This window comes from Falco biarmicus, chromosome 5 (genome assembly GCF_023638135.1).
Source record: "Falco biarmicus isolate bFalBia1 chromosome 5, bFalBia1.pri, whole genome shotgun sequence".
NCBI classification, from domain to species: domain Eukaryota; kingdom Metazoa; phylum Chordata; class Aves; order Falconiformes; family Falconidae; genus Falco; species Falco biarmicus.
In genome coordinates, this window is record NC_079292.1 from 31,035,486 (window position 1) to 31,057,136 (window position 21,651).

The 21,651-nt window shown below is 37.6% G+C and overlaps 1 protein-coding gene across 1 annotated transcript in view; it reads right to left on the reverse strand.

The window, feature by feature from the left end:
- The window catches only part of OTOGL (otogelin like), a 100,555-nt gene that overhangs the window by 73,126 nt on the left and 5,778 nt on the right, over nucleotides 1-21,651 (reverse strand). Inside the window, exons 5-18 of the mRNA XM_056339742.1 lie at nucleotides 20,514-20,612; nucleotides 19,659-19,813; nucleotides 16,390-16,508; nucleotides 14,985-15,190; nucleotides 12,099-12,226; nucleotides 11,362-11,468; nucleotides 9,017-9,123; nucleotides 8,230-8,355; nucleotides 7,411-7,519; nucleotides 7,117-7,163; nucleotides 5,631-5,776; nucleotides 3,927-4,050; nucleotides 2,115-2,292; nucleotides 1,024-1,148 (exon numbers count right to left, since the gene is read on the reverse strand). Of these exons, the coding sequence (XP_056195717.1) occupies nucleotides 1,024-1,148; nucleotides 2,115-2,292; nucleotides 3,927-4,050; nucleotides 5,631-5,776; nucleotides 7,117-7,163; nucleotides 7,411-7,519; nucleotides 8,230-8,355; nucleotides 9,017-9,123; nucleotides 11,362-11,468; nucleotides 12,099-12,226; nucleotides 14,985-15,190; nucleotides 16,390-16,508; nucleotides 19,659-19,813; nucleotides 20,514-20,612 (1,776 nt within the window). The remainder of the gene's footprint in view (nucleotides 1-1,023; nucleotides 1,149-2,114; nucleotides 2,293-3,926; nucleotides 4,051-5,630; nucleotides 5,777-7,116; nucleotides 7,164-7,410; nucleotides 7,520-8,229; nucleotides 8,356-9,016; nucleotides 9,124-11,361; nucleotides 11,469-12,098; nucleotides 12,227-14,984; nucleotides 15,191-16,389; nucleotides 16,509-19,658; nucleotides 19,814-20,513; nucleotides 20,613-21,651) is intronic.

Consider the following 21,651-nt stretch of genomic DNA (forward strand, 5'->3'; position numbering starts at 1 on the left):
AGTGTGGGGCAGGACCACTTACTAAGGAACTGCTTTTTCCAGTGATGATTACAGGCTCACAGGGAAATTCAGGCTGGAAGTGACCTCGGAAGGTCATTTAGTCCACCCTCCCACTCTAAGCAGCTATCAAACTTCACCTTCACTGAGGAAGCACAGAACTGAAGGTGAGGCATGTAGTATCTTGGTGAAAGCTAACTTGGTTGAGATGTACTACTTTAGAACACAGCCAATGCTGAAGGCATAAAAAGTCTTAGAATGCCCCAGATTCTTAAAGGTTGATAGTTATTCTAGGCTTGCTCCCACTGGCTCTAAATATGGCCAGATCCCACATCCTTAGTGAGGCCTTATGTCTGAAACATTAAAAACATTAGACTAAATTCTGTCAGAATTGGCAACTACTGTCTACCCATTGTCTACATTAACTGAAAAGAACAGCAACATGGAAAGGAGGAGACAGTGAAAGTTCAACGCAAAACATAGGCATGTCAACCAGCCAAAATTAAATCTTTACTCAGGAATTTGAACAAATCCAAGGATCTCAGATTGTTTGCATCAGTTTGTGTCAGAGAGTTTAGATGGAGAGTAAGGAAACTTTTAATCCAACAAGCATAGAGAAGTCAGAGACAGGAGTTTTGATCTGAAGACTGTCTTTGCAAGACACTCCTGTACATTCTTTGTTAATCTACAAACATGCATCACACACATCACTCAAATTGACTGGTGTGATTTAGAGGACTGCAGCCAGTGTTCTGCGTGTATATTAGACAGCAGAATTCAGGACTCATGGCCAGTGCACCCAGCATTAAATGATCAACTAGCTTGTATTCACAACGGACTGACTTCATTTTACATGCTAAATGTATAGAAAGAATGGTCTTTTCCAAAAAAGAAAAAGGTAAGAAAGGGTGCACATCTAAAACTGGAGTTGAAATACATGTACGTGCAACTCATTCACAAGGAAAACAAAAAATGACCCATAATAATAAGATACAGTGAATTCCAGACTCCTATGTAAAAACATACCGTTTTGCTGATTAACATTGCAGGGATCAACAACAGGAATATTGATAGGCACAGAACAAGCTGAGGAAACTTTCCATGCATTGGCATGAAGTTGTGGGGTCCCTTCTATCATCCCTGCTGGAGAACTGAAAAAGAAAACATCAGCACTGCAAGTGCCCTGCTGACCTTATGGACTACACGGGTGAGGATGCAAGTACATCAAAAAGCCTTAGGTGCTTAGTCACATTGAACATTCAATGTGTCAAAAGATTTTCCATCTGCGAGGCACAAAAGAAAAGAGGGCATGTGAAGCTTTTTCCCCAATATTTTACTTATACAAAAATATTCTTACGTGCAAAGTCTGCCCTCACACTTAATTCAAGTACTCTGAAATAGATTGCAGGATGTGTTAATGAAAAAAAGAATTTGGCCTTTATTTGAGTACATACATTCAGTGAAAATTTGACCTGTTGGCTAATTTCAGTGTTCTAGAGGGGAGTTGCTTGCATTTTGATGCTGGTTTTCACCAAGTATTTCAAAAGCATTTGTAATTGCTAGAAAAGTTTTGTGATATTATAGCTTGAGAAACTTTGGAGGAAATTAAGTAAAAGAATAAGGAAAGTGTCCCCTTCTAATTAAACTATTCCTGTGGTTCAGAATTACATTTTTTCTCCATTAAAAACTGATGTGGGGGAAAAAATCAAGCAGTAGTAAGTGTTTATCAGGTGAGGTTTATACTAGTATTATCATCCACTCTTTTCGTAAGTGCTCACATATTTGCTCTGATGTTAAGGGAGCAGCAGTGAGGGAGAAAAAGTGCGTTCAAGCAAGCAATATCATCCAATAACTTAATAATATGGTAGTTTTCTAGACTTACTTAGCTAAACATCTTGGAATGACTTTGCTAAATGTATGAATTTCATATTTTTAAAAGTGAGTGGTATTTTCATCAAGAGATTTTATATTGGTTAGTTTAATAAAGTACAAGCATGTTAATGAAATTAAATAATCAGATTATTACATTCAACAAAACTTTTCCCTTGTTATTAAACATAATCTAAATGTACAATATACAACTTAAACATAATCTAAATGTACAATATACAACTTACAGAAAATCATCTCTTAAATTCCCATTGTATGTTCCACATAGTCCTAATGTTCTTCTCTTCCAGCTGACATCAACTTGAACATAGATCCTTTCTCCATCTTTAGCAAACAGTATCTTCAAACCAAAACTAGTTTTCAGTTGAACAAAGACAGAAGATATATTCTGAATTTCAACAGCCCCTGCACATAGCAAAAGAAAAAAGCAAAGTCACTGAAATGCAACTTCCAGGTTGTACTTTTTTACCCCTGAAAATAGATTTTGAAAACTCAGAAATAAAATTAGAATCTATGCACAACATCACCTGCAGACAAATAACCTCACTCATTCTCCATCTGAATTTATTCCTATCTTTTTCATCCACCATACAAACCAGGAATTGCAGCTACTGGGGACAGTAAAAAATCTCTCAGCTTTCTGTACCTGTGAGTGTTTTTGTCTTTTTTTTAGAAGCAAGCAATGCAACTGCATGCCTCTGGCCACAAGAAGACAAGACACCACTTGTTTCTTATTCTCCGGGGATGTTATAAGATTAATTAACAGATGTCTGTGAAGTGTATTGCTGTCTTTAGATAGAAGCTTCTCTCTTAATATTATTGATATGACATCAGTATAGCTCCTTCCTTAGACTGCATGTGAACTAAGGCCGTATCAAATTCCCAGCTTTCCTCCCCAGCAAACCCCATTATGCAAGGAAATGGAGATTTCACAGTTACGGCATTCATTTGCTACACAATGTTGGGTTACTTGCAGCTGTAAGTTTAAAGCAGATCTACCTTCATTAGCAGCCTCTACACATCCACACACATGTACTTAGGTGCATAAACTGAGAAAAGGCAGATAAAATGCCTATGTGAGCTTGAAGATGCTCTTAGCTGGTAAGACTTACTAGATACACCCAGTTATCATGAGTGTGACACCAAAATATTTGTCATAGATTATATTTGTTACAGACTATGGAAAGAGACAAGAAAATTAATAGGGACTGATTCAAAAGACATAATATGAAATTATAAAGCAGAACTATCAACATAACTGGAAGTATAACTGAGCTATGAAACTTGTTGCCATAGGACACTGTGAATGCCAGAAGAAGAACTTGTGACTGGAGAAATTCAATGAAGAAAAGACATAGCTGCAACCACCAGCACAGAACTCCCTAAACTCTGTTCTGGTGGAGGCTGGTAAAGAAAAGGGGAACTCCCACTTTACTCTTTCTGAAAGAGATTAAAAATGCAGTTAAGAATTTACTACTGATCACTGTAAGATACAAAATTTAGCAATATCATTTCCATCTTCAGTGCTTAATTTTGTAACATCCTTTTAAGGCTGATTTTTTTCACTAGCCTTTCCAAAAAGTTGAAGTAATTTGCCTGAAATCACAACGTAAGTCATCACTGAAAGCAATATAGATCCTGTAGAGCACATAGATTCTATCCCATGCCATTTATTCCAAAAAGCTTTTGCCAAGCTAGACCTTAACATCAGCATCAAGATGGGTTCCAACCTCTCTTCACCTCCCTTCTTTTTTCTTACCCTCTCCCCACTAACCAAAACCAAAATGGGTAGAATTTCTAGGTACTCTGAAGATAAAAAATGCAAAGAAATGAGGGCATAATGAAGGACTCTCTTTCACAGACTGAAAAAGCACATTTTTAGAACCATTACTAAGGTTGTAAGAAGTAAGTGATTGTACATTTCATAAGTCTTATTTAAAAAATTCCTTCTTCATAAATATTATTAAAAAGCTTTGGAGCATATAAAAGAAATAATGTGAACTGAACCCTGGTAAAATTCTACTCCACGCACTTCTTACCATTAAGGTTAAAAACTTGGTTAGGGCCAGTTTGGACTTGACCATATCTTGTGAGAGTTACTTGTTTGCTCACATCATCTTCAAGAACTAGTGTTACAGACTCAATGCAGGCATGGTCAAAGTTCTAAATAGAAACAAGTTTCACCATCAGAAACAGGCAAAGACATTAATATTACCACGGAAAGCAAAAACAAACAAAAAGGGGGAAAAACAGTTGTATAGAAAGGAAATACCAAAACTGTTGTCAGGTAAATTGGTTGTAAACTATCACTCAAAGCATTAAACAGAGCACTTGAAATGGACGTAAAATATAATAAAACATTGCATATGCATACAAGAGCAAGGAGAATGCATTTTAGCTATTATGGCAGTCTAATGTTAAGTGGACAGAGGTCCCCAAGAACTAATACTTGGTTCAAAAGGCCATACTTGCATGGCTGCCCTGGGTACTCGCCATTGCTGCTGGGTTAACCAGTGTTTGAGCAGGAGTCTGACCCCATCTATATCAAGCTGGTGCAACCACAGCCCAAATGCAGCAATGCAGGAGGAAGAAATCATTGCACACTTGAAGATGCTTCTCACCTTGAAACATAGTCATGATCTCTGACTGCAGACCAAAAGGATATAATTTCTCCAGAATTATACTACAATAATGTATAAATATCTGACTATCAAAAAATGGTGACTTATAAACCAACTCACACCAATCATTTTAGAGTGCTGTCCAGGTAGAATTTATGAACCTAAGCACAGGACAAAAGGTGAACACATAACCAGCTTAAATCAAGCATCCTATGTTCCCCCAGGGCCCCCGTGTCTTCACCCAGAAACTTTCCAAGGTGTCTAGAGTTGTGCTAAGGGTCATTTCCAGTAGCATCCTAGTCTCTCAGTGGCTAAGTAACCAACCATTTCATGCTTGAAGCCATCTGAAATGCAGAAAGAGGAGTCTCAACACCTATGCAGGAGAAGGAGGTGCTTACAAAAAAAGCAGAGGCATGAGCTCATAGTCTAGCTTTTGAAGGGACATGAGAGAGCCCCATAGCAGGGCAGCTTCAGTGCATCACTCCCTGCTGATGAGTTCAGGCATTCTAGCCCTTAGCACAAGGGCAGCTATGAGTCACAGGCTGAGAGTCCCTTCTCCTGAAAGCCTAGGTGACTAACAACATCATTAAATCCAGTCTTGCAGGTAAGTACTTTTTATAAGCACCTCTATTCATAAAGCCTGTTGCTGGATACCTGCCAAAATACTTTCAAATTACTATGTGTGGTATCTAGTCACTTCAACAGCTTTCTAAAAGGCATTGTTCTAATTAAATAAATGTTATGGCATATCAAATAAAAAACTAAAGCTATAAAAAAAAATCTTTTGCCTGACTAGCAGTGTATTAAACCTTTTCAGTGCTGCCAGCAAGAGCTTTTCTAAAGCCTAAGACTTCTGTTTGTACCATAAACAAAGATATATATACTTGTTTAGCATGTATAAATGAATAACTACTTAAACTTTATCCCTCTAAAGATGCAACTGATTTTGCAAAGGATAATACAATATGTAGCAATACAACCACTTACAAAAAAAGCTGTAAAATTATTTCAGTTTATATTTTCTGTTAAACACAGCCCAGTAGTTTACAGTAGCATCTGTACAAGATTGCCTGAAAGATGGAAGGACACATTTGTTGTGAATGTTCAACAAAAATTACTTACCTGTCCACAAGGTGTTTTCTGTAAAGTGACTGTGAATTTGTTTCTCCCAGTGCCTTTTACCAAAATGTACTGGCAAATCCCAAGAAAGGTGAAGTGACGCCCATCAAATGTTGTGAAATGAGAGCTACCTGTGATCGAGCACTCGGCTTGAGAGAAAAAGGATAAACAAGAATGTTCACTTGCATAAGAATGCATCGTTATTCTCTAAATAATGTAAGAGAGAGAAATGAGAAGCTTTCTCCTTATTTCTAAGCACATAATCCAGGCTAACTGTAATCTATCTAGTTATTCTGGCATTTGGAAATAAAATACATTATATATACCTATTTCCATCAGATACCATCTCATATTGTATGCACCAATGTGCAGGTTCTAACTAGATGAGATGCCTTTGAGTCATGAGTTCTCTAAAATAAAAAAGTTTCCTCTGTATTACAGTCCTGAAGTTTCCTAGAATCATCATCTTTTGGCATGATTGAGTGTGAAAGCTTCCTTCTTCCTTCTAGGTATGATGGCACTGCTTGCTACCGCAGGTATGAAGAGGCTCCAGGTGTCTGTCCTCAGGGCACATCTATATTCATTTTTCAGTTCAGATCAGGAGTGCACTGTTGAAACAAGTCTCCCGTGCATCCCCACTTACTGCACTTTCATTCACACCATGGGGCAGTGTCAGAGCACATGAATAGATTCATTTTGGCTGCAACTACTGCAGGCAGTGCTCTGTGGAAGCATGTCTAACCTGCTCCCACTACTAACAGGCATTCAGTCCCTAGGACCAGACTAAAGTAGTCATAATTACCCCCCCACATGCACACATAACACACACAAAACCTATGGAGTGGTTCTCAGTGTCAGCTGTTCTATGCTACAGATCCACCTGTCAAGCCTTGCCTGGTAACTGTTAAGCTTTGTTATTACCTCATTCAGAGGAGGCCCCTTAATTTGTAAAAAGTTCTGTCTTTCACAAGCTTCATAGTATAATCTTGTCTGAGATACAGAACTGTCAAGGGAGTTTCACTATCCAAGTATTGCATGTTCCTCTGAGTAACTCATTACAGAGACATGTAATCTTTAAAGATATGAACTGCCATTACAAGAGAGAAAATGTAGCACACTGATCATCAGAATGATGTTTTTCTTATTATTTGCATTACAATTGCACCTAAAAGTTAGGAGATCCTTATACCTGGCCTAGGTACTGTACAGGTTGTAGAAATAAGTCACCTTCCCCCAAAAACACAGAGCATAAGCAGGAGATAGAAAACAAAGAGGGGGATGTAACACACTGAGTCAAGGAAGCAAATCGGAAAAGGTGAGTATGGTCAGGCAGTGAACAGCTTCACCCCAGGTGGCCCACTGATACTCTCAGCATCCATCTGCTTAATCTTTCTCCTTAAATTAGCATCCCAAGCCCTTGGATCATATTTGGCTCTGTTGTCTCCCTTACGTTCACTGAGGAGAGAAAAGAATAATGAAACACAGATACCTGGGCAATCATGATCAGTGCAGTTCCAAATGCCACCAATACAAACACTAAAAAGAAAAATCACAAAACACATAAAATCAGTGTTCTAACCTGTAGCAGAAAAAGCAGCTTTGAGATACTTAATATGTCTTGAATTCACCCTTTCCATGGAAAAGCCTGCATGTTTTAGTGATACACAGGAACCCAGACTGTAAAATATAAGTGCTAACTATTCTTTAAAATGTGTGACTGTGATGTTAAACTATGGGTAGCAGTCACAGAGAGAGGAAATACAGATGTGTGGCTTTCACATACCAGTTGCTACATTCTTGTTCAATTTTTGAGCCAACAGGGAAGGCAGTTCCATGATAAATACAAGGGCAATTTGACACAGAGATACAAGTCCCATTTTCCATAATGAGACCTATTGGGAGGAAAGTTAATAAATGAGATAAAAAAGAAATTAACAAACTCCAAATCCCTGTTCTTCCCCCAGCTGACTCAAACATTCAAATCCACCAGAAAGTGATCCCACCAGACTTAACAGAGGACCAGCTAAAAGAGTCACCCAGTGAGTGCAGAGAGCTCAGAATGGTGAACAGTGAAGCTCTCTCAAAGCAGTTGCCACTCATAATAGTTGTTTTATGAAAAATATCTGCTTTAAGCATGTAAAACTGTACAGACTCAAAAATTAAAAAATTCCAAGATCATATAATCTTTAATCCTTCTAGAACAGGGCTCTTCATAGTCCAACCCCTAATTTTTATTGAGTACAGGTCTCAGGAAATTAGTTTTCTTGTACAGAGCGTAAGACACATTCTGTTTAAACAAAACATCAATAAATTTTGGAATAATTCAAATAAAGTGGATTAAATCTTTGCAATAGCTTATTGTAGCAAACATTAGTGATGGCTCCAGGTTTCTACTGGTATTTCATTCTGAGCTACCTTTGTGTTCTAGCGAAATGATTAGAAGACAATAGAAGAAGAGTCACAGTAATACCAGCTAGAGCAGAATTTACAATATTCATATTTTCAGGTTTTAATTTTAAGCACTGCCTATTTAGACAACTTTATTATGATTGTGGGTATTAGCTTGGCACATATTTTTTCACATACAATTGACAGTACTTACCATCTGGACAGTAACAGCCATCTAAGCAGTGTAGGTTGCTGCCAAGACAATCTTTTTCAAACGTGCAGGTTGGTGGACAACAACTGATACAGTCACGGTGTACAAAACTGTCTTCACACTTCTCAGCTAGAAAAAATATATGGTAAAGAGAACATTAGTGCAATTTCTCTTTCCACACTGGAGAAGCCCTCTCTCTCAAATAGATTGTAGTGATGCTGGTATAGGTAATTATTCAGATCAGGTACAATGGATTTTTTTGAGAGGTTTTAACTGATGAACTGTGGTGAATCTCTCATCAGTATTTAAGTCTGTCTATAGTTTCTGTGACAGGGGAACATGTGCTCGTATTTCAGCTAGTTCAAAGTCTGGTGCATGAGACTGAACTGCAATTGGTGGGTGGTGGTGATAACTAAAAGGACCTGGATTAACTGTATTCATTCTGTTATAGGGCCAGTAGAGACTGTAAAGTCATCTGGGAAGAGGGGCAACATCAGATCTCTGCAGATGTTTCTTCTTTGTCCTAGAATATGATCAGCACACATGACGACTCAAGCAATCTGCAGAAACATGAATTTTATATGGATCTAGATCGTATCACAATGGAATTAAAATATTCCTCTAGCAAGTCATTGAATTCATTGTTTGGCAGCAAAAGTGAAGCTGGCTGATCTACTTCAGTATCAAATTTGAGTTCTATAGTGACAAATGTTGTCAAGATGGAATTATCTGAAATGAATACATGGGTTATCTCAAAGGTCACATAATATGCTTTATTAAAGAGTCTTACTACAGGCAGGAAAGTCATCCCTCCAGTCCCGCACTGGGGACCCAGCGTGAGAGCATGCTCTAGCGTACTCTGTCACTGCCCTGCAGTATGTTTCATCATCATCCACTCTGAAATGATAAAACAAAAGAGTAATCAAGGAACTCAAATTCCATCTACAAATCTCTGCCACGGGACACTGCATCAGATACTTCACACATAGCTGACACCACTCAATTGTAACTGCACACAGTGACAATACTATGAAAGGGAGTGAGCAATACAGAATACACTTGTTTTTTACCATTTGATCTCACAAAAAGTTATTATTTTTAATATTACCACAATGAACAAAACCAGTAATTTATTAAAAAATGTATAAATGCTGATTATGATGAATGAAGACCTTGTCTTGAAGACAATGGACAACTCAACAGTCTCAAGATCCACATCTCAGGCCCTCTTCCACCTGCATGACATGGACACTGACCTACACTGATAAAAGACATTCTGTTCCAAGTTACAAGTTCAAATTTCTAATTGCCTGTCATTCATTGAACTTAGGTGAGAAGAACTCTGTTGGTAGACTCCTGACCTTGTGCTGAAGAGCTTGGTGCCAGAAGCATTACCCACTGAATACTGTAGGGATTTACAGCAGGACCTTGGCCAAAGACATTATCTCTGCCTTAGTCTGTACAGAAGAAGCTGTACAGTGCGCTTTTGCCAGGATCAAGTAAAGAGACATTGATTAGTGTTTAGGTAACCTCAAATTTTATTCAGATGTAAGATACCACCAACGTTTTATTACTGTGAAGGTCCAACATCCCATCACTCACTGTGGAGGACTTGATGCCAAAATGAACTAGTCATAACATGACATTTCTATTATAAGCATGACTGTGACAGATCAACTGAGTTTGTCTTTCAGCACACAAGATCATGCTTCCAGAATTAATGGTCTTAAGAATATATTATATTGTGCTTGTATTCTGCTTTCAACAAATCTGTTATCAAATCAAATGCCACTATACTCTTTCTTACAGTGATCAGATTCTCTCCAGCTCTCCTTATCTAATCCAATTAAATGGGTCTTAATAGAAAGAATACTTGGCATACACTATGGCCCTACAAAAATCTTCATAAACTGACACTAAGCCACAAGAAGAGACGTCTCCTTTATAAACAAAATAAGCCTAAATTAATGAAATTCTGAAATACAGAAACTTTCTTCAAGGTTTTTAATGTTCACACAATTCACATCAACAGACATACGCATGTTGACAAAAATCAAATCCACCTTAACACCATCACACTTATTGAATATCACATTTGAAAATTTGCTTTTCATTATTCTTCTTCTTCAAAAGTCACAATAAACTCCTGAGTTACAAAGAGACCACAACAAAGAGAGGCAACTCATCTCTTCTCTGAGCTAAATCAACGTACAGAACACAAACTTCAGGAAACATGCTTTGGAAATTTGCCTACAAACACTAATTCTTCTATCTTGACTTTATGGTAAATCAGAAAACTAAAAATTCAGCAAAAATGAACTAACAAGTTGCAATAGATTATACTGAGTGATTCTTACTTTTAGTCTTGGTCCTTTCTGTATGGTTTTGACTAAATTGATGATAGTCTGAGAAGGCCATAACAGTATCTGGTAAAAATACTATTATTATAACGATTACTTCTTAATTTAAAAACCCTATTAAAAAGAAATGGTACACTGTTCAGTCATCTATTCATTACACTCTGGAGCACCAGTTTAACTTGAATGACAAGAACTAAACAGGAATCTGGAGACCTACAGGAAAAATACCAGGTTGCATATAATGCCAGCAGCTGAGGGGGTGTAACTCCCACAAAGGCAATAAGAGTTGAATTTCTTTGACAACTCTGAATTTACATAAATAAAATAATTTTGAAAAATTCTAATTTGAACCATAGCAGTTGCTCATAAAAACAGTCTCTGTCAGACAAATGGTCCAGCCTCTCCAGTACCATTGATATTATCCCCTAGTATCATTTCCATGTATTTTTGATTCAGGACCTCCAGACACAGGTTTCAGGGGGGTTGTGATTAGCAGCTCCTCTTTGCCATTAATGATTCTCCATGGGTTTCTCTTCCCTGTATTTGTCTAGTATTTCCTTGAATTGATGTAAAACTTTAGCAACCAAATATCTCTTGTCAGGCTGGTTCTATGCTCTTTGTTTCCTCTAAATCACCCACTGAGAAACCCCTTCTTTTTTATTTTGAACTTGGTTCCTCCTAACTTCCCTCATTGTTGCTCAGTTCTGGTCTCAAATGAAAGAGTGAGCATTCATTTTATGTATCAAAAATAAATACACAAGAACTCCAGTCTTACCTGCAAAGATCATTCATACAGCTAGAAATATAAGAATACGGATCTATGCTTTCATGACAGCTGAGAAAAGGAAACTGTAGGAATATTTGGCACTTGAAGAATATGTCCTGTGCATTAAGGAGAATCAGTAAATGACAGTTAGCAAATACTTTCTGAACAAGAAGTATTCTTTTTAACTTTGTTTCCCTAATCTAGGGTCCTTTATATTCCCATTAAAATTTGAGAATCTCACAGTCTCAATTTATTATTATGCCTCCTTCATTATTCTTCCTAAAATTTGTCCTCCCTGCCTAGGCTGGCTTGATTGCATGCTGCTCCTAAACCAGCTGGGATGAAAGAGTGTGATATGACAAAAAAAACATTTTGTATCAATGCTGGAGCTGAGCATGTTACTTCTGCAGCTTTTCAGTTTCCAAAACAATGAGGTGTAAGATGCCAGGACTGGAAACTGAATCCAAATTTCATGCAGCAATGAAGAGCTCTGCTAACAGACCTGTATCACTTGGCACATCCTATCTGAGCCTTTGTCTTCTAAGCTAAACATCTGAAGATCTTCACACCTTCCCTACCAACAGTCCTGACCTGAATCTTCCCTTTCACAAAGCCTTAAATGCATTTAAGGCATTTGGTGTGTATTGCTAGATTCTTGTACCATCACTAGGCAGTAAAGGTTAAGAATATACACACACACACACACACACACACATATATATATATAAATAATTTGATTAATTTACCTCAGTGGATTCTGCATCAGCTGAGCAAGGACTGGAAAAATCTGAGGCAGTAGGTGCACAAGCTGCATCATCTGAGGTTTGCACAGCCCAGCTATTTGCAAATTCAGAAATGTCTTCTGTATATTCACCTACTCCATGAAAACATTGGAAGAGCGTCCAGGGGAAAAAAAATGTCAACACAAACACAAAAGACAGCTTTCAAATTTCTGGTAGTTTTTCAATGTGTTCATTACCTCAGTTACAAAAATGTTCAGCGTACAGGTGGTGTAGAAAATTGTTATTTTTCTTTTTTAATTTCAGGTAGTATTTTACACTACATTTAAATAAAATTATTAAAAAAATACATGACAAGGTGCTGGTTGGTTAAGTGAAATCACCGACCATTTTATACCAAACACACAAATAAAGACAAGCATAATTCATTGAATACTTAAGAAAAAAATACATTTCTTTAAAGCAAGTGAAGGCTTTCATAGTGTTTCACAAAGGTCAGTTAGTGCTATTATCTCCTTCCTCTTCACTTGCTGCAGAAAAGCCCTACAACAAACACATCACTTACATGCCCAGCTGTCCTCACAGCATGAGCATGGGAGAATTATTAATGAATGAGATGCATGACTGGAAATCATGGCAACAGGCTGAGGAAGATACACGAACATACAAGAAGGTTGGCAGTAAAGAAACAGACCCAAAATTTCCATATTTTGGCAGCAAGAACTAAATATTACACTTTTTCTATGTTCTTAAGTATGTTAACAAGGGTATATTGCCTCTACCTTGGAGAACCTTACAGTAATTATTATCTATGATATGTTTATCTATATGTCTGCAGGGTTAGGAGATAGGGTATTGAAATTATACAGGGTTTTTTTCATAGAGATGTATTATCCAAAACTTAATCTAACTTCTTCTAGCACAAGATGTACAAAGTTTGACACTGCAATGTGGAAAGCCCCAAAGCACACTAATCAGATATGTGTACTTGGATCTCTACAAACAAACAAAGATCCTAACCAGCAGTCTATTTTACTTAAGAGCAGGGAGACTTAAAACATCTCTCCCTCTGACAGAATAGTTCTTTACACGGAAAACCCTTCCCAAGCATAAAAAGCTGGGTTTTGGTCTACACGTAAACCTGCTGACATAATTCTCTTTCTGCAAAATCATTAAAAATATTTTATTTACATTTCAACATGGCTTGAAAAAAATTTCTAAGTCCTCACAAAATGCCTCGAAATAAAATCACTGTCCTTGAAACAGTTCCATACACAGATACAGCCTTGTATATTAAAGCTATACAGTGCTTTGAAATGGAGTATTACATGCCTGTGAGCAACTTATTTATTTGGGGCATTGCAAATAGAGAGCATTCAGATTCTGGAAGACTCAGGATAGATGTAAGAGCTTCCTGTACACTACTGGGAGAAGTAATTTACCTGGGGGACATAAATCATCATCCCAGATGATTTGTAAGGTTTGGAAACACTTAGAAAAAAGTTGTGGCTTAAAAGTAATTTGAATTGGCAGTCTACTCTAGTGAAGATATCAGAACTTCATGCTTTGTATTTGCAGAGTCAAGGCACCGTGTTATACAACTGGTTCAAGGTTAAAATGATTCATAGTGCTCTCGATTGTACACTGCAACAATACTATAATTTCTGATAAAGAAAAATGCAAGAAGAAGTTATAATGGTGAAGAAATGTAGCTCTGGAAATGAAGAAAGCTAAGAGCTGTGAGTATTTTATAACAGATGATACATTTAAAGATACTGAAATTACTATTTTTCAGAGATCATGTGAATTCATTATCTCCTCCAAACTCCATTTTTCTCTATTATTACAGATCACCAGTTTTAATTAGTTATTAAACATACCATACTCTGGTGTGCAGAAGTTAATGCATGAAACAGGGAACTTTCTGCTCTCAAGGCAGAAAAGGCATGAGAAATTTATATTGTGCAGATATTTAAAGACTCTATATAGGTACACTGCATCTTTTTTCACTTAGAAAGTGAAAAAGCTCCACTGTCAACCATAACAAATGGGGAAAAACAGAGGGGAAAAAAGTTACAGTGAGGTAAGTTTTGTGATTTAAGAAATATGCAGGGCCATGGGACTAGATTTTCTCAGCAATTAATGGTAACAGTAAAACAGTCCTATCTTTGTTTTTATCAGAGACTGAGAAAAATACTCCTCATATTCTCAAGCTTGTTCTTTTTCTTTCCCCGGCTTGTTCTTTTTCTTCCCCTCCCCGCACCCCCCCCCCCCCCCCAGCCATTAGTTGCAAGTAGGACAAAAGTCCCTATAGAGTATTGACCACACAGACTACAGAATATTCTACCAGCTTGGCGAGTCATCCCTGCCTCAGACACAGCATTGGGCAAATCCTCATCTTACAAGGTAGTTGGAGGCCCATAATACACCATACCAACAAAGAAATACAAGGAACTCCCTGGCAAAAGCTTTGAAAGGTAGATACTTCAACCAGCATTTTTATGATGCTCATATAAACAAATGACTTAAATGGTGCTTTTTCCCAGATATTAATATTTTGGCTCTTTTATCATTCTCCCTCCATCTTTAAACATAAAGAAAACCACAAACATTTCTTTCTTTATTTACTATTTGAAGGCACTTTCATCAGCTAAGGTAAACATACTCCAAGTGCTTTGCTGAGCAAGAAAAGTTTTAAACATACATATAAATACTTTCTTAAACTAGGATCTTTTCCCTTAGCATCTATAATGATGCAGAACAGTAGAGCAGATATTCTATTTTACACTGTAATAACAGAAAGAGGACTCCGTCTTTTACGGTATTATATTTAAAGTGAACATGGAAGCTGTTCACACAAGGTAAACATGTATTTCTAAGCTATTTACTTACTATTTTGCAGTATCAGGTCATCATATTTATTGCCATTAAAATTTCCACAGAGGCCACAAGTTTTTCCCTTATGATCTTCTGTCAGTTTAATATAAACACCAGAGTTTCCATCCCAAGCAAGAGAAAAACCAAAGGTGGTCTTCACCAGGATATAGTCAGCCAGTCTCTCAAGAAAAGCATTTCCAACTGTCTGTGGCAACATTAATCTGGGAAAATAAACAGCCTGCTTCAAAGATCTCAGATGGGATGAGGGTAGTGCTAGAAAAACACCACATAAAACGCCACCTTCTAACTCACTAAGTCCTTTTTCCTGGTGTATACAGTCACTTCCATTCAGTTCTTCATCATACTTTTACTGCCCTTTCTTCTGTTTACTTCTCTATACTGACCGTCAAAAAAGAATGCATTTCTGCTGTATACATCTATCAGTTGTACCAATTATAAGCCCGAAAGAACAATTAATCTTCATTTTCAAAGTCCAGCATGGGCACATTGAGGAATCTGTGACTCCATGAGAATGCTTGCATTGCACGAGGACTTATGTGACACTAAGACCACAAGCAGCCTTTCTGGGCACAGGGCCATCACCGGGTAGACATCTGCAAATGGAGGAACTTACAGTACAGAAAATACTATTGACCAAAATACTGCATATCTTCCTTCTTTGGCCAAAGACCACTGGAAAATAATATTGCAGTATGAATCTAACCTTAATCTTCCAAAGTTGCTTCTGTTGGGATGAACAGTATCAATATAACCATCAGTCTCGGATGCTAACAGCTATAGCATTACATCAAAGAGGATGGCAAGAACATCTTAACTCTGAAATTTTATATATTTTATTAACCAGTAAAACATATTTATGACAGCCTTGCACTCATCTTTTTACCCTATTAAAAAAAAAATGGTAAATACGGGGGTTTGATGTACTTCAGAGGCGTTCCGTGAAGGTTTTGCCCCAAAGGGACAAAAAGGACTTAAGATCCTTGATTCAACCAATTGAGATTTGCCTAGAAGAAGATTATGTCTTACATAAGTATAGCTACCAAGAATAAATAATGACTGCCTTGTTCAAAAACGGTATCAGAATGCACCAAGGATTAGCTAGAACTGTCTGATGCATACTTTGTCTATACAAAGTTGGGATGGGTAATTATTAGGTTACAGCTGAGAAGTTGAACAGCAGGTTCATGTGGGGAGTGTATGCTATCTTCACTCAGGTATTACATCAACACTACTACCTCTGTTCACACTAGAAATCTATCAGCCCCAATAGAGAACAGCAAGGGATCAATAAAGATATATATCAAATTATTTTCTCCGCTGGCGTAAAAAGCACCAATTTCCCAAACTCCACACTATCTTTTTGCAATAAAATGTTAAAACCTACCATTAGAATACTTACCTGATTCCACTTTTTCTTACTTCATGTCCTGAAATAATTATTTCTTGGTTGGAAAAAAATAAGCTGATGGACCTCTGACAAGTATATACTGAACCATAACAGTGAGGACTGTTATGAACCTTAAAGGGGAAAAATATACACACAATAAGAATAAATGTTTGTTCTCAATAATTTAATGCATTTTTTTCATAAACTCATATATGATATTTTACATTTCTTTGCACCCATCACTGAAAGAGCTTTACAAATAAATAATTAGAATATTAACAATTCACAATTATAGAGATACGCAAAACTAAATGTTCATGCTACCCAATACTACTAGGAAATGCAACAACTGTTAAATAGCACAAAGCATCACAAGATGGTGGTTTAAATACTGGATGAAATACTCAGGTATTTTATGTAGGTGAACTTCAGAGACACTGTGTAGTGAGCTAGCTTATAACTGCCAATGTAGAAGCTTGTTATTTGCACTAAGGAAACACTCTTTTTGCCCTGTTTCTAGAGGTCTGATCTATAAGGGGGGACTACAAAACAATACAAAACCTCATGATAATACCAGCATTCTCCATGCCAGTTGAGACTGGCACCAGCTGAACTACAACATGCCTTCCTGAGCCACTCAGGATTTGTTGAGATTTTGGAGTGCTCCCAGATTACTGCAGGCATCTGAGTTACATGAATCTGTTGAAACCCATTTCACACTGGCTTTCCAGCCCTGCTAATGGAGAAGGGCAGGCCTTTCTGAAGTCTGCCTTTCCCCATTACACATATATAGCATAGTGAGCCAGGGTATTGCTTTGTATCATATATCAGATTCTCTAGTTTGAATACAGCAATAGAAATAGAAGTTTCAGTCAGCCAGAGAGAGATTTAACTGTGTGTCTTCAATATTGGCAATGTATGACTTCCATGACTGCCTACTGCTAGAGGGAGGTGTTAAAACAGATCTCACAGGCATGCTTCCAGAAATGAAAACCATGCAACTCCTATCTCAGCATGTCTGCAGTCTTATGGCAGTGAAGTGGATCTCACATTAAAAATGTATAATCAGACCTTGTAACAGGCATGATAAGCCAACACTCTTCCTTTCTATAGTTTGGCAAAAAAGAGGCTACCCCTGAAGTCAGACCTTCTTTGCATTCCCAGCATGGCACAGCACAACTCCTGCAGGAAGGTCCTTGTCCCCAGGGACCACACAGCTTTTGCTGGCCAGGGCATGCTCTCAGGACTTGAAAACTGTGGGTTCAAATTTACTCTAACAGATGATAGGGATATAGGTCTCCAACTTTCTGTGCATATGCTCTAACTGATTAACTACTATACAGTTTTAAATTACACTCACATAGTCTGAGTTTTAGCACACACCTTCTCCAAAGGCTTGAGCAAAACTTCAACAGCTTTCATTAATCTCAGTGGCACTGAGCCACCCAAACTTGTGGGATGCCCTAGACTGCAGTGCTTCAAAAGCCTGTGAGCTGATTTTAGATACCGCTGAGGAGGCAGGGGAACATGCTGTGAACCTTAGATTAAAAAGTAGACAGAGTTTAGATAGCTCAAATATGACTCCTGTGACTGTGTGTGTTACCATTCTCTGAGAAGGATGGGAGCTGCATTACCAGTTTACTTGATAGTGCTGTGAAGCTAAATAGATTAGTAACTGGGAAACATTTTGCCAACATAGTAATGGAGGCTGTAAGAGTAACTAGAGCTATAATTTTCGTAGAAAAGATCTGTTGGCAAACATATACAGTGCTAACATATACTCAAATTAATATTCCTAAACTGACAATCCTGGAAGTAAAAAACAGTTACTGTTTCTTTGAATGAAATAAACCAAACCAGGAAAAATATTAGAGTTTTTACATGTATAAAGATATCAGAAATGTTACTAGCATTGACAGGTGGTTTCTGTGTAAACAATCAAGGAAAATCAAAATAATTCTTCTGTTTTCTCCTCCTCTAGAGAGGCGGGTTATTAAAGCCAGAAGGACCGTAAAGTGAGGATTTGTCAAGGCTCTTGGCTCTCCATTGCCCAGCCTGTAGTGGCTGCAGTGCTTCAACATTACCTATGACTTTTCTGAGTAAATATTTTCAGTTTTCAGCAAAACACGGTATTTGTTCCAGCAACTGAATGGTAGTTTGTCCCTTTTCAGAGCAACCGGAATCCACAGGAATACTGATTATAGATTGTAATATAATTTTGGGCTTTTCTACAGCATTTTCTGAAAACTACTGAAAGATTATAGCTGCACACAGAATCCAAAGAAATAAAACAAAATGGTGGAAGTCAGATGTAACAGTATCTGTCTATAACTGAGTGAATAGAAATGGCAGTTTTAATGGCAGATTTATCTTCATTACATGCTGTTATCTGGAGGGAGAGGAGGTCATGTGTTTATATATGAAAACTAGTCCTTGGAGCAGAAATCAGCATCTAGGTCTGCCTTTTCCCCTGCAAGCACTGTGACCACCAGGGCTTAGAACTAGGACCCCTCTTGTCCTCTTTCCCCTGCCCTATCAGCATCAAACCCCAACCATTGTGTAAAAAGTAACATAATGAGCTCGTATCCTGCCCACAGTAACCAACAGCCTAATAAACAGGGCATCTTCCTTCAGAGAGGCTATAGGTTTGAACTCTCCCTGACCCAAAGTCATTAACCATGGATACTCAGCAATTTGAGGAAATTACTAAAAAGAGTGCTTTCCATACATAGGTCAAGATGAAGGCTTTTGAGCTGATAATCGTCTCTGCATGACATAGAAGTAATCCACAATTAGAATGCGAATCCCCAGAGGGCACAGAGTTTTCAGTGGGCCAAGGAGGCAGCTCCCCATGGTGCACCGATAGCTGTGAACTGGGGCCCAGTACGCTTGTGTGCCCAGCTATCAGGCAGGTGATAGTTGTTTGCACATTACTTAGCAACTCTATTTTTTTACAATCTGACAGCTAAAGTTTATTGAAGTTTCCAAGGTCTGCTTTAAGACCTACTTTTGCTCCCAGAAAGAAGAGATCAGAGATCAGTTTTTAGGAGTAAGAAATACTGTTTTTAACATACTGACTGTTGATTATCATTTCATCAGTGTTTTGAGTTACTGCACATAGGCTTAGACATTTTCTAGCAGCATAGTTTTATATTTAATTAAGCAATGCAACAGTTTGATCCATTTATTTTCTCTCTACTTATTTTACTTATGACGAAAAATAAGTCCTGTAATACAGGAATACTCAGGGTGTTATTTCTGGCGTATGCTCACTTACTTACCCAAACAGTGTACTGGGGTTCTGGAGTACTGCAGTCTTTTGCAAAAATATAGGAGCAATTTCCAGGGAAGTAGTAGTAGATACCATCAAACGTTTCAAAATGATACTGTCCCCATGACTTGCAAATCCCATCTCGGTCCTTACCAGTGTTAGGTACTGGAGAGAACACACTGAGTTTCAGTTTACAACAAGCATGGTAATCAAAAATTGACAGGTGTCACAGGCATCTACATAGTAAGAGCTCAGAAGGGAAGTAAGAGTTTACAAAGGAAATACACAGCAAGGACAAAAGGTAATGTTATTTCTTCAACTTTAAATAAAGTCAGTACTTTTTCTTCAATCTTTAGGCTGCAGTCTTAGTGACATGCAATCATTGTAAGTTTTTAGTTTGCTTCAGTGGAGACATTTTAATTATAAGAAGAGGCAAGGGATTCAGATCTACAGCAGATCCTGGAAGATAATTCTTGTTGATTCCTACAGACAGCAGATTCCAGAAACCAGTGCATTGAAATAGTTGATAATTTTATTTGCAATAAGTCAATGTTAGAAAAATGCAGTAACTTCTCAGTTGTTCAGCTAACTAATAAAAAGCTGGCTAGCTACTTATGTACTAGACAGTGATCTATCTGTTATGGTATCTATGTGTCATTACATCCTAAGTGCTAAAATGTAGACATTCCTGATGTCACCCTGTACGTATCCCTAATGCATATTATTTTAATCCTCTTGGATACTAGTGGAATGACATTCCTACTAAAGAGGAATCACAAGTATGTTGTTAACAATATTGGCTTAAAAACCTGTACCTTAAATCTCACTTGAAGCTGAAACTTGCCTCTTTTGGCCCAAAGCTTACCTATTTGACACCTGCTTCCTTGAGCCTGAAATAACTGACAGTCACAGTCACCTGCCTCTGTGCAGGCTGCTCCATTAAGGCAATCATGAGGACATGAACCTGCAAGCAAGCATAACAGCCTTTTGGTAGACACAGTATTTTGCAAACAGGCTGAGATCCACATTAGATCTGTTTATCGTTGAATCATAAGCAGCTATATTAGCTAAGAAAATTAACCAACAAGAATCTCCAGTTTTTAATATTTACTTGGTTTTATCCTTTGTGTTCTTTGGTTAAAAGACAAGCAAGGTTCTCTCTCGTTTGGTTTGAGACTTGTAAACTAACAAAGGAGCAAAAGGTCAGCCTCCTCCCAGCAAACAAAAGGTCAAGTTCCCATGTAAAGAAACCAAATCCCAGTCCCGCTGATCTCAAAATATACAGGACACAATTATTCTAATTGACTAAACTCAGCACAATTTATACATATGTTCACCTCCTCCCTTCTAAGCATTACAGCAAAGGGTACATTCAGCTTATGAACAATCCAGAATATATAATTTACAGAGTCAAAACCAAGTATAAATAACCTTCCCCTCATGCTAAAAAAAGTCAGTTAAAAGGTTATTTCTGCTTAAGAGGTGACTGGAGTCAGAGACAAGATTCCATGGGAATGGCTTGTTTTATGTTATAATTAGTAATTGTTTCCAAAAGCAGTTTCATTAAAGGGTTTTATAGTCTGTTTGGAAGCTAAGACCTCACTGTCATCTAGTAATCATTCGCTGAGGGGGTCTAAACCATACTACCCCAAAAGAGAAGAAAGATAGTTCCAAACCAAAATTTCATCAGGTTTTGCAGATAGTTACTTTCCTTCCTGGGGGAGGATTAAAACCCAAGATACAAATGCTTGCAATCTTACTGACAGAGATTTAAAAAACATCGCGAAAAGAAAACATCACAAAAAGCAGGAAGTAAATGAAATAAACAGGCCCTTCCACTCCCAATGAAGCCATGATAAAGCTGTTAGTGACATTAAATGGGATTAAAATGGGACCTTTAGAGTAAAGTACACACAGAAGTTACCAATGAGTAAGAATGTCAGCCTTCACCATGAAAACTTCTTTCCATGCTCAGTTGTGATTTTTTTCCATTTAAGAATTGC